At 36.2% G+C, this 14,223-nt stretch overlaps 1 protein-coding gene across 11 annotated transcripts in view; it reads left to right on the top strand.

The window, feature by feature from the left end:
• The window catches only part of COP1 (COP1 E3 ubiquitin ligase), a 246,122-nt gene that overhangs the window by 72,182 nt on the left and 159,717 nt on the right, over positions 1–14,223 (top strand). For all 11 annotated transcript variants that reach the window (XM_070267732.1, XM_023640594.2, XM_023640597.2 and 8 more), the window contains 2 exons: positions 8,976–9,035; positions 11,231–11,307. In XM_070267732.1, coding sequence (XP_070123833.1) covers positions 8,976–9,035; positions 11,231–11,307 — 137 coding nt within the window. The remainder of the gene's footprint in view (positions 1–8,975; positions 9,036–11,230; positions 11,308–14,223) is intronic.

Genomic DNA, 14,223 nt, shown 5'->3' with positions numbered 1-14,223 from the left:
AGTAAATATGCCCTCTGTCCTGGAGGAAGTCAACACAAACATTCTTGAAAAGATAATTTGGAAGAAAAACTATCACAAGATGTGCAGAAATGGGAGAGATTAGTGGAAAATTGTTTCCCAACAAGATCCTTACCTTGTGATCCTAATTTGTCCTCTTTCTGATGTGGTGGCTGGTGGCCTTCAGTAACACCTTCTATCATATTTGCCTTTGATCACATAGCTCTTAATATGAGTGTTTCCATTTTTGTTATTAAACATTTGGGTTAATTATGCTGTAGAGTTTTTCAGTTTGACTCTAGTTTGAATCTAATATGATTCTTGTGAATGATTGATTTTTTCCCCCTTAGAGGTAGTTTATCCAAGAAATATACTAGTTCCAAGTATTCTGGATATTGGTGCCTCTTATGTGCACTAGTTATATTGTCATTAATACATTTTGGTTTTCTTGTTTTTAATGTATCCATGATTGAGTGATTTTGAGTATTTCAGATTTAATTACAGAAGGGACTTTGAGGAGCTAGGTTAATAAAGTTTTGAAAATTTGAAAATCTGAAGCTAAGTTAACAGATTTTTAAAAATTTACCTATTATTTTGATTAAATTTCATAAATTTCTCCATAATTGGAGTTGGGTACAGTAGTGATTTGTAATTGTAATAAACTTTAGTCTAGAAAGTATAGTTGACACATATCTCATGATTTAGTGCAGACAGAATGGAGTGGTTATATTTTCTTCTTGCATACATTATAAAGCATATTTGCATGTTTAATCCTCAAAATGAGTATAGTTGTTAAAGGTCTTATCTCCCGCAGTATAATTTGTACTTGAACTTATTCAAGCAAAATATAGACTGACCAGGAGGGAAACTACTACTTTGGAATTTATTTTCCTAAGATTAACATTCAGACTTTGAAAATTAACTTTATGATTTCATACGTAACTTTTAATTGGGATTGTGATGAGTCTTGGTTTAGACATTGATATATACCAATCAAAGAAGTTAAACTGCTTTTCAGATTTAACATACTACTTATTTACATCAGTGTCACATCTCACTGCTATTCAGGGCTATTAGAATCCTACATTTAATTTTCGTTTTTTATTTTTTTCCTACTGACTTTCTTTTGAATATTATGAACAGGAATGTGCAAGGCACATAGAAGATATTTGCATAAATTATTTATTGCTGTGTAGCAGATTTCCTCAAATTTAATGGCTTAAAACATCAAACATTTGCTATCTTGGGTCAGGAATATTGGTGCAGCACACCTGAGTGCCTTGGTTCAAGGTGTATCGCCAAGCTACACTTGAGGTGTTGGCTAGGGCAGCAGTTATCTCAAGGTTCAACTGGGATAGGAAGCCTTCCAAGTTCACTTGCGAGCTGTTGGAAAGGGACCAATTTCTTGCCTCATGGGCTTCTCCTTAAGATAACTTCCTATGTGGCACAATGGCTTCCCTTAGAGAGGGCAAGTGAGAAAGTAAGAGAGGGTTTTGAAGACAGCAATCACATACCTGTTGTAACTTAATTTTGGAAGTGACATCCCAACACATGTGCTGCTTTCTCTTTCTTAGAAATAAATCATTAGGTCCAGCCTGCACAAAGAGAGGGAATCACACAAGGATGTGAATACTAAGAGGTGAGGATCTTTGGAGGCTATCTTAAAGCCTGCCTACCACAGCATTTAATGAATGTGTATATTTAAATGAACACGTTATTCTTTCTTCCTGGTCAGATTAAACAAAAGGGCTTTGGATTCCATATAAAAACCAGTCTCATCTGTGTAAATTTGTACCAGTATTTGAATAATTACTTTATATTTCGTTTGATTTAATTTTAAAGTATACTCCTGGATATTTGTGGTACCTGTTTAATTTACTGTAATAGGGCAGTTTTGATGAGTCTTGGTTTCATTTGGAATTTTAATGAATTGAATTTTGCAATGTTTTTGTGTGAGATAAAACACAGAAAAGTCCATTGAACTAATTTACAGTTTAAAGAATCACAGTAGAGTGGCTGACCACGTAACCACCGTCCTTACTAAACAATAGATGATTGCTAGGACCCCCGCATCTCCCTGCTGACCCTTTCCAGATTATAGCCTTCTCCCTTGCCTATTAGGTAGTCAGTATTCTGGTATGTATGGTAATCACTTCCTTGTTTTTCTCTATTGTTTTAATGCCCAAGTATTTGTAAGTTTTTCTTTTTTTGAACCTATATAAATGCACTTCTGCAGTACGTAGTGGTGTTGTCTTCTTTGGCTCAGTGTTAAGATTCATTGATGTTGTATATGGCTGTAGTTGAATCATTGTTGTTGTTGTATGGTATTCTATGAAATAAGTATAACCCACTTTTGTTGTTGATGGACTTTTTAGATTTTTTCAGTTTTCGGCTTTTCGCAAACAATGCTACTATACATGTATCCAGGTATATATTAGTATATATATCTATATGGTATGTATGTAGAAGTGGAATTGATGAGTCATAGGATATGTATATCTTTAAATTTAATAGATAAAGCCACACTGTTTTCCGAAGTAATTGTGTTAGTTACTCTTCCTACAGGCATTCTGTGAGTGCATGTTCCTCTTGCACTGTATTCTTGCTGGTACTTGGCATCGATAGACATTTTCTGGTTTAGCTGATCTTGGGGTGTATATGCTCTCTGTGGTTTTAATTTACATTTCCGTGATGACTAGTGAGATTGAGCACCTGCTACTATGTTTATTGGCCATTTGGATTCTTATGTATGTGTGAAGTACTTGCTTAAGACTTTTTGCATCTTTTCTATTTAGTTGATTTTCTTAATGGTTTGTTGTTTATATAATCTAGATAAAAATTCTTAGTTCTGTCTGTCTCTGTCTTTCTCTCTCTCTATTGCAAGTGTTTTCCCTCTCTAATTGGGCTGCTTTTTTCATTATCTTGATGTCACTTGATGAGTAGAAGTTTCTGTCTTTAATAGAATGAAATTTATTAATCTTTCCTGTTATGATTAGAGCCTTTTTGTGTCAGGTAAAGAATTCTCCACCAGAGGTCATGAAGACATTTTGCTATATTATCTGCTTGAAGCTTTATTCTTTTATCTTTCATATTCTATAATCTATTTGGTATTTTATTATTGTGTATAATGTGAGGGATAAGGAACTTTGATATCCAGTTGTTCAAGCATCCTTAATTTAAAAGTCCATCCTTTCCCCATTGCTCTGAAGTACCACTTTTGTCATCTATCATGTGAGCACATAGGTATGAGTCTGTTTCTTACGCTCTCTTTCTATTCCACTGGTCTATTTGTCTATCTTTTTGGCAGTACCACACTGTATTAAATATAGAACTTTAAGTTACTGTTCTTCCTTAGGAAAGTCTCAGCTATTCATGGCTTTTTGTATTTCAATCTAAATTTTAGAACCAGCTGGTACATTTCCATGGTAAACCTGCTGTGATTTTTATTGGAATTACTTTGACTCAGTACATCAATTTGGGAGACTGTCTTTACAATATTGAGTCTTCTAACCCATGAACATGGTATTTCTCTCTCTATATTTAGGTTCTTAAGGATGTTCTTCAAAATTTTGGTATTTTTTAGTGTATTTGTTCTTATACATCTGTACTTCAGAGTTGTTCTTAAGTCTTCAATCATTTTTTGTGCTATTGTAAATGATGTCTATATCTTTAATTTCAGTTTGTTGCTGGTATATAGAAATACAGTTGATTTTTACATATACTTTTTTTTTCATATCCAGCAACCTTATTAAACTCTCTTTAATTCTAATAATTTGTAGATATTTTTTCCTGTGTACACATCATCATCTGCAAGTAATAACAGTTTAGTTTCTTTCTTTATGATCTTTATATCTTTTATTTATTTTTCTTGTCTTACTCTGCTGGCTAGGACATCCGGTACAATGATGAATAGAAGTGGTGATAGCGGGGCATCCTAGTCTTGGTGCTGATCTCAAAGCGAAAGCTTTCGGCGTGTCACCATTTAGGTATGATGTTTTTTGTAGGTTTTTTGTAGGTACTTTTTATTATTCAAGGAAATAAATTTCTATTCTCAGATTCCTAAGAGGACTTTTTTCTTTAGTCGGGAATGTGAGTTGAGTATTCTCCAAAATTTTTGTGCATCTGAGATGATACGAATTTTTCATTCTGTTAATGTGAATAATTACGTTTGTTTAACATTAAAAAGTCAGTCAACTTTGCACTTAGGGTGACCAACTGTTCTGATTTGCCCAGGAATAACCTAGTCTTATCACTGCACAGTCAGCATTCTAGGAAACCCCACTAGTACAGTTGCTTGCCCTACTTGCATGCCTTATGTAAACTAAACTTGGTCATCATGTATATCCTCTTCTATATTATTTGCTTTGCTGATACTCTGTTTAGAATTTTTGCATCTGTGTTCATTAGTGAAACTGTTTTATAATTTTTTTTCTTATCCCAACCTTGTTCAGTTTTGCTGTAAAGATTGTTTTATCAGATGAGTTGGGGAATGTCCCATCTTTTTCCCTTTTCTGGGAGCATTTGTGTTGTCTAGGAAGGATATCTTTGGTGAATATTTAAATATCTTACTGGAGAAGCTATCTGTACCTGTTGTTTGTTTGCAGAAAGTTTTAAACTATTGATTCACTTACTTCAATAGTTATATCCTTATTCAGGTTTTTGTTTTAGATATCACTTTTGATATGTCTACTTCTTCTAGACATTGTCTGTTTCATCTAAATTTTCAAATTTATTGGTATAATATTTAATTTTTAATGCCCCCAGAATTTTTAGTGATATCTTTTATTCCTGACTCTTCTTATTGGTGCTGTGCCTTTTTTTCTTGATCAGTTCTTGCCAGGGATGTATCAATTTTATGAGTCTTATTTAAAAACCAACTTTTGGCTTTGTTTATGTTCTCTACTTTATTTTTGTTTTCTATTTTAATAATTTATACTCTGTATAATTTCTGTCCTTCACCTTTCTTTGGTTTTAATTTGTTAACTCGGATGTACATATTACTGTGCAAACTGTTTTTTCTAATATAGGCATTTAAGGCTGTAATTTTTCTTTTAGCTGCATCTAATGATTTTGGTACGGTATTTTGTTTGTTATTTATTAGTTCAAAATAGTTTCTAATTTTCCTTACAGTTTTTCTTAGGCCTGTGGGTTATTTAGAATTGAACTACTTGGACATGGGTATTTTCATGTCTTTATGTTATGGATTTCTGCTATGGTTGCATTATTATTAGAAAATACTTTTTGGTTTTATTCTTTTGAGTATGATATTTGTACTATCACCTGGTAGTTAGTTAAATTTTGAAATGTTCATGCTTGAAAAAGTGTTTTCTGCAGTGGTGTGGTGCAGTGTAAAGTTGGTTAAATGTACGGTGAGAATTTTCTGCATCCTTGGTGAGTCTTTGTTTCCTTGTTATATCAATTACTGAGTCATTATGTTTGAAGCATTGAAGGAAGTTGAGGGAAGTTTGCCTTCCTTCAAGGGGAAGGAAGGCAATATACATGGAGATGGAAATGCAAATGGGCCAGCTATAGACTATGTGACCTGAGAGATACATTTTACATTACATTACAGTTATCTTATGGTATTAGCTCCTTCCTGGAACAGGCCCTTCTATTTTAAATTCTTTTAGGCAGTTAGGGAGGAGGACAAGCTTTTTTCAGTCTTTTATTCTTGAAAATAATCAAGCCAAAGAGGCACATTTTGGGGTGGCCAATTGTGATCCCCCACATAGGACATTAGAGTTTAATATTTTTGGGATATCAGGTGGTATTAGAATTTTTTTCTGGCATTTCAAGTTCAAAAGTGGAATGAAAATTATTAATTTGATGTTAATTATGTATTATGTGTCACACAAGTGATATTGGCTATCTCTGGATGTTGATATTACAGATGATTACGTTTATCTTTCCCTTTTTTTTTGTTTTTGGTGAGGAAGATTTGTCTGAGCCAACATCCATTGCCAGTCTTTGTCGTCTTTTTCTTTTTGCTTGAGGAAGATTTGTCTGAGCCAACATCCATTGCCAGTCGTTGTCGTCTTTTTCTTTTTGCTTGAGGAAGATTAGCCCTGAGCTAACATCTGTGCCAGTCTTCCCCTATCTTTTGTATGTGGGACCCACCAAAGCATGGCCGACGAGTGCAGTACGTCTGCGCCCCAGATCTGAACTTACGAACCCAGGCCGCCAAAGCAGAACATGTGTAACTTTAACCACTTGGCCATGGGGCTGCCCCTCATCTTTCTTTTTAAGTGTATTTTTTTAAAGCAGTCATACTAAAGATCTGTCAGCATTTGTTTAAATAAGGATTTCAAGAGTGAAGATTTTATTTATTTATTTTTTTTTAAGGAAGATTAGCCCTGAGCTAACTGCTGCCAATCCTCCTCTTTTTGCTGAGGAAGACTGGCCCTGAGCTAACATCCATGCCCATCTTCCTCTACTTTATATGTGGGCCACCTACCACAGCATGGGGTGCCAAGCGGTGCCACGTCTGCACCCGGGATCTGAACTGGTGAACCCCGGTCTGCTGAAGTGGAACGTGCACACCTAAGCGCTGCGCCACCGGGCTGGCCCCCAAGAGTGAAGCATTGTTTTTTTTTTTTTAAAGATTTTGTTTTTTCCTTTTTCTCCCCAAAGCCCCCCAGTACATAGTTGTGTATTCTTCGTTGTGGGTTCTTCTAGTTGTGGCATGTGGGACGCTGCCTCAGCGTGGTCTGATGAGCAGTGCCATGTCCGCGCCCAGGATTCGAACTAACGAAACACTGGGCCGCCTGCTGCGGAGCGCGCGAACTTAACCACTCGGCCACGGGGCCAGCCCCCCAAGAGTGAAGCATTTTAAGTAATTAAATGAAAAAGGTTAAGGGATGACCATGGGATGCTTTGCTAAATTAGAGGTTGAGATTACTGGAGTTGAAAATGTGTGTGAACCAAAAGACAAAAGGCTTCAGTGTTGGTGGGAAGCAATTAGGATGTTTATCAATGGCTGAGATCAGTAAAGAGAGACGTGGCTGCTTGGATTGAGCCAGACCAGAGTGGTTCTTATGTGAGAGTGGAAGACTAATGATTAGAAATGGTCATGGAATACAGTACAAGTGGTCAGTTCCCACCTAGTCCTGAGAAGCCTGGTGCATGAGAGAATTTTGACCAGCTTTTATTTGAAAGCGTTCCAAGACAGACTGTCTTTGAGGAAGAGCAGGGTTTCAGTGTTAAGGTTAGGAGTACCGTGAAAAGTGTTCAGGTGTAGGAAAGATTTCTGTGATAGTGTGCTCTCCCCTTCTTGATAGTTAATGCAGGGCTTGCTCCATCTTCCTTTGCCAATCTCTTAAACATTGGCATTCCCTACTCTCCAGGTTTTTTTCCTTATCTCTTCTGACTATACTGGTTGGTATTGGGTATTTTCATTCATTATCATAGCTTCAAATTTGTTATTTCCCTTTCTCATAGCTGTTATGCCTTTGTACATATTATTATTTATCCTGCTTATTCTGTCTTTCCCTACTGTTTTCCACCTGGCACAATTCTATTAGTCCTTCAAGGCTCAACCTTTCATTTAGTTTCAGATCTAATTTCAGTTATCCAGTTGCCTCTGCTATCCTGCTGAGTTTTCCATCTAGGTTAGGAGCAATCTATGTTCCCTAAATTCTGTGTGCAGACCATCATCCTAATGCTTACTGTGATATTTCAACCGTTGGCTTACTTGTTTTGCGTTTCCCCTAAACTGAGTTCCTTGAGGGCAAGGGCTATAGTTTTCTAGATCCTATTTTCAGTATTTTGCAAAATGCTTAGGATTGCTAAGTATTTGAATTAGTAAATTATTAATTGTATTATCTACTTTGCATGTATTCCCACAGAAGAGAAGATGCTGATGTTAATAAATCTTAAAAGTCTATTATCCTTACCAGTCATTAAAGAAATGAAAGTTAAATAATGAGGTACTGCTTTCAAGAAGTAGTATAGCTTAGGTGGTTAACAGCATGACTTCTGGAGCAAGAAGGCTGCTTTGATTTGAACTCAAGTTCTGCCACTTACATGCTCAATGATCTTGGGCAAGTCATTTAATCTTTCTGTGCTTCATTTTCCTAATGTTTAATTGACCTGTTTCACATCTGATGATAAGTATTACATAAGTATTCATTATTGTTTTACATTTTAAAAATTGGTTCAATATATTTGGGTTAGATTAAGGTAGTCTTATGTATGCTGGTGATAGAAATTTAACTTTGTATAGTGTTTCTGAAAAGCAGTTTTGTTTTATATAGTGAAGAGTTTCTAACTCTATTTCTTTTGATCGAATAATTTCATTTTTAATAATCTCTTAATAAAATTTGAAGTACAGACTCATATGTTCCAGAATTACTTATAATAGTTTGCAAACAACTTAAATCTCTATTGAAAGGGGAATGGTTAAATATATTATTGAATATGATTCCACAATAAAAATGTTTGCATTTTAATGGCATGGGAAAAGGTTATGATGTAGCAGATATCAAAGAGAAAACATTATCTTAAATATGTTTTTAAAAATGCTTAAGAAGGAAGTGTTAAGATCCTAACCCGTGATTGCTTTTGAGTGGTGGGATTTAACGTCTGTGAGACTAATTTTTATTTTTAAAATGGGATGAACAACTGACATGCTGACATTAATTGCTGACAGTTAAATGAGGTAATTTGAAAGACAAGTTCTTTGGGTGTCTTGTATGTTTATTAGGTCACCTTGTAATTATTGTTCGTCTTTCATATGTTTATTGTGAAGTCGATCCTTGTATTAAAGAAGGACAATATTGTATTTTCTTAAATATTAAGTCTCTACATTTATATTTTAACATGGGGACTTCCAACTCTTTTTGTGTGCAGGTTTTCATCCCTACAATTTGTCAATAGTGCCCAGTTTCCTAGAAATCATTTTCCAAATGTAAAGTTATTTTATGATCCTGGTGATGCCAGTGTGGTTTGGTTTAAGCTTTTTCTTTTTCTTTTATCTACAGCAGCTGGAACAAATCCAGAAGGAGCTAAGTGTCTTGGAAGAGGATATTAAAAGAGTGGAAGTAAGATATCAGGAATTTCTCATCTGTACCAGTTTTTCAATTTCATGAAATTGTCACTTTTCCTTTAAATTGCTACATTATATTTATGGGATTGGTCTTTTTATGTAGAAAGTGACAGATGTTACTTTGGTTTTAATTGAGAGTACATTTTTGTAGAAAAAGCTATCCGAACAGTTTCTTAATGATAAAATGCATTCTAAATTTGTTTTCACAGTGTTTTATTGCCATAATTATTCTTAGGTAGATTGAAAAAAAAAATCATTCAGTTTTCTTGGTGTGCTTTCATATTAACTTAAATCAACTCCCACAAAACCCTCAATTATTACTATAAAAGTGATGTGTCACAATGTTGTTGTTTTATTAAGTAGATAAGTGTTTACATATCTTCTGTGCAGTCCTAGGTGCTAAGGTTAATTTAAAAGGAAATATGAGAATACATTACTAATTAGCTAGGAATTTATAATATAATATAGTTTACTTATAGAAATCCATTGGAGAATCTTTGAGAGGCTCATAGGCTACTGTGGTGGGAGGTTATTGTCTTCAGCTATATTTAATTTATGTTTTTTTTAAATTATTCACGTTATAATTTTCTTTTGCTGATAACATAGAACATGTTAAATGGTCCTGAGTTTAATATTCAGTGGAAATTCAGTATCCCATGTGGCATTCCTGACTTGTTACTGCCATGTTTATGCCCCTTACTTGGCTGTGTGATTGAGCTGAGCTTGGGTTAGTCAGAATCATTCTGCTTGATTATGTATCTTTAGTGACGTTTAAAATTTTGCTGTTTTTTCATTAATCAAAATGTAGAACATAAAAAAGAGGCCAGGTTGTTAGTATGATTCAGAGGCATAATTTATGCAATAATGGTTGATTAGGTGGCCTTTTTCTCTAGGTTAATGATCAAAAGTTAGAATTTAAGTCATTATTAAATAAAGCTAATATTTGAATCAAGATGAAATGTTACTTTTCTTACTATTTGCAGAGGGTGTTTTTTTTGTTCATTTGTTTGTTTGTTTTAAGATTTTATTTTTCTCCTTTTTTCTCCCCAAAGCCCCCCGGTACATAGTTGTGTATTTCGTTGTGGGTCCTTCTAGTTGTGGCATGTGGAATGCTGCCTCAGCGTGGTCTGATGAGCAGTGCCATGTCCGTGCCCAGGATTCGAACCAACGAAACACTGGGCCGCCTGCAGCGGAGCGCGTGAACTTAACCACTCGGCCACGGGGCCAGCCCCTGCAGAGGGTATTTTTAAAGCAGAGACTGGCCTATCCTGTTGTTCTGTACTTTAGAGAATTGAACCTAATGATTCAGTAACCATACTGTCATATTTATCTTAATATTTATTAGTAGGTTCTTACCTGGATTAGTGATTAGCTAGTTCACTGTTCTCATAGTGTACTGTACATCTCATTTAAAATACTTATGTTTGTCTTTTTCTGTGTTGGTGGCTTTATTAGTGATGAAAAAATTTATTAAAGAGTTTTTTCTTTTTTTTTTTTTGTTTTTTTAAAGATTTTATTTTTTTCCTTTTTCTCCCCAAAGCCCCCCCCCCCGGTACATAGTTGTGTATTCTTCGTTGTGGGTTCTTCTAGTTGTGGCATGTGGGACGCTGCCTCAGCGTGGTCTGATGAGCAGTGCCATGTCCGCACCCAGGATTCGAACTAACGAAACACTGGGCCGCCTACAGCAGAGCGCACGAACTTAACCACTCGGCCATGGGGCCAGCCCCTAAAGAGTTTTTTCTTTTAAAGATTTTATTTTTCCTTTTTCTCCCTAAAGCCCCCTGGTACATAGTTGTATATTTTTAGCTGTGGGTCCTTCTAGTTGTGACATGTGGGATGCCGCCTCAGCATGGCCTGACGAGTGGTGCCATGTCTGCGCCCAGGATCCGAACCAGCAAAACCCTGGGCCGCCACAGCGGAGTGCGCGAACTTAACCACTCAGCCATGGGGCTGGCCCCATTAAAGAGTTTTTAGTTCTTTAAGAATATGTACCATAGAAAAGACTTATCTCTAAACTTTTTCGATATCCTTTTGTACTCTGGAGAAGAAGCCTTAAGGAATTTGGATGTTGAGACAAAAAAGGACTGATAAAAATCTGGGACTGGAAAGGAATATAATATCATATCTCATCTTGACTTATGTGTCTTCTGTTTGGAGTACCTACTGTAACTCAAAAAATTGTGTTTTCAGGAAATGAGTGGCTTATACTCTCCTGTCAGTGAGGATAGCACAGTGCCTCAATTTGAAGCTCCTTCTCCATCACACAGGTACAAAGCTCCAAACTTGTAATTGCTTATGATTTGTGTTACAAAGTACACTTAAGGTACTAGTCCTTAGTACCTTAGTAGGGAGCCTTTTCCATGTAATGTACAAAACCCCTAAGAAATTACTTTTGATCATGATCTAGAAATAAGATTCACATAGCCCGTCTGTTTTCTTAATGCTTTAATTTTCATGCCAGAAACAGTCATTGAGTAGAATATTGTAATATTGTGAATTCACTGTTGGATTAAAAGTTTGTTGGATTTCTTGAAATAATGATAGCTTTAAATATCTCATGAATTAAAATCAGATGACATTAAAAATCTATACTTTGAGAACATGAAATGGTAATATTAGGGAAAAATTTGTTCAAGTAAAACCTTGGGTTTTTCCCATAATTTGTTGAATTTTCTTGGGCAGATTGCTTTCCCAGATTTAAAATGAGGGCATCAGATAGATCTGTTAGTTGAGATCTCCCTGGTGTCTTCTTGTGACTCCCTGTTAGTAATTTAATTAAGTCTTCCCTTCTCTCTGCTGTGTTAGAGCAGGGATTACATTTGTCTTGCTCACAACTGTTTGCTGAGGTTTTAGAGTAGTAGTAGTGACTGACCTCATTCAGTAAGTATTTGTGAAATAGAGTGAATGTCTGTGGTCTCTTCTAAAGTTCTATTTGATGAAATATGTACTACCTAAAATTTGAATTTGAACTTTTTTGCTTGAATTCTTCAAAGAAAGAGCAGTTTTGTTTTTAATTTGCTAATCTATTTAGGATAATGGTCCAGTGGAAACTTTTCAAACAAATAGTTTTAGGATAATGTGGATTATCAGGCTGTCTAATGCCAGTACAAGAGATTACAGCACCCTCAGAACCTGTGTCAGTTCAGAAAAGCAGCTGTGGATCTAGTTTGGTAGCATATGTGGGGAAAGGAGCGATGGGGGATGTTCTAGTTCAAGAGCAGTCTTGGGATGTTTGATATTTTTCCCATTAACCATTTTATGGAGAATTCTCGTGAGTTCTAGTGATTCTGGGGTCACGTTAGCTGTGTAATTCAGCTTGTTTTCCTCCATATTTTCTTTTAACACACTTGGGAATGACTCACTCTCAGGGATGTGGTTATCTCTGAGTTTAACATTTACTTCCTGATATACGTGGGATCTTTGTCACTGGAATATTTATTATGTGAATGCATGCAGGCAAGCGAAAGTTGTCATCTCACAAGATATTTGCTAATAAACTGATAATTCCCATTGTCATATCCCTCTCTGTTTAGTAGTAGCATTTCTATCTACTGTGTCCAAGTTTTTTTTTTTTTTTTTTTTTTTAGGTTGGCACCTGAGCTAACATCTGTTGCCAAACTTCTTTTTTTTTCCCCCTCCTCTTCTTCTCTCCAAAGCCCCCCAGTACATAGTCGTATATTCTAGTTGTGAGTGCCTGTGGTTGTGCTATGTGGGACACTGCCTCAGCATGGCTTGACGAGCAGTGCCATGTGCGCACCCAGGATCTCAGCACCTGAAATCCTGGGCCGCTGAAGCGGAGCACGTGACTGTAACCACTTCGGGGCCGGCCCCCTGTGTCCAAGTTTTTGTTATTCAGTTTCTCACTGATGGCTTGTGTTAACATGTGACAGTATAGTATTATATCCATTTAACTGGCTCTGTTTATTGAATGCCTCTGATGTGTTTGGCACTGTTGTAGCTGTTGAATCCAGCTGGCAAAGTCCATGACCTTAGAGAGTCCCTTTTCAGGGAGTGTATTTGTGGAGGTTGGGGGAGATATTAAATAAGTAAATATATAATATAGTAGTAGTACATAACATGAAAATAGTACCTTAGGAAGAAAAAATAGGCATACTAGGGGTTTAGTTTGGATAGTCAGGCATCTCCAAGGATGTGACATTTAAGCTGATATATGAACGAAGTGAAGTGTAAATATAACAGAAAGTCATGGGAGAGTTTTAAGCAGGGTCTGATTTAGATTTTAAAATGTTTACTGAGGTTCCCATGTGAAGGATAGAAGAGACTATCCATGTTCCTCCCAGTCCCCTGCTGTTGAAGCCAGGAGGAAAGTTGGGAAGCATTGCAACAGTCCAGAAGAGAGGAGATGATGGCTTGGATTAGGATTTTATTGGCGGAAGAGACCAGAAGTGGTTGTATTGTAAGATAAAGTAGCAGATCTTGTAAAAGATTTAGGATTTCATGAAGTGTATGAAAACGTTGTTGGAGAATTGTTGGAATTTTATGTAAAGCTATCATCCAGTGATTTTCTGGCAGATAGATTGGCTGACAGTTGAAGGGAAAATAGGCAAACATGGTATTTTTTTCAAAAGAGTGTTTTTGTGTTTTCTTAAATAATTTGAATGTCACTTGAGGTTTGAGAGATATACTTGGGAAAAATGACGTAGCCCTTAAATACTGCTGACAAATGACCCTTAAGATTAAGATGTGAAATTAAAGGTGCTAGGAAGAATGTTATGTTATACTGTCCGTATTTGATTTTTCTTTATTTTTAAGAAGTATGTGGTTGCAATTATAATAACTTTTCTCCCCCACAATTATTAGCTTCATTATTTAAATTTCAGACAGTTTGTTTGTATTCCTGACGGTAACATTTTGGTCTCTCGCTCTCTCTTTTTTTTTTTTTTTTTTTTTGAGGAAGATTAGCCCTGAGCTAACATCTGCTGCCAATCCTCCTCTTTTTGCTGAGAAAGACTGGCCCTGAGCTAACATCTGTCCCCATCTTCCTCTACTTTATCTGTGGGACACCTACCATAGCATGGCGTGCCAAGCAGTGCCATGTCCATACCCGGGATCTGAACTGGCGAACCCCGGGCCGCTGAAGCAGAACGCGCACACTTAACCGCTGCGCCACTGGGCCGGCCCTGGTCTCTCTTTTAAACAGGTTTACTTTAAAAAGCCTTTTT

Source organism: Equus caballus, chromosome 5 (genome assembly GCF_041296265.1).
Source record: "Equus caballus isolate H_3958 breed thoroughbred chromosome 5, TB-T2T, whole genome shotgun sequence".
Taxonomy (NCBI): Eukaryota; Metazoa; Chordata; class Mammalia; order Perissodactyla; family Equidae; genus Equus; species Equus caballus.
The sequence above is the reverse complement of the archived record's forward strand: the minus strand, read 5'-3'. Positions and strand labels throughout refer to the sequence as shown.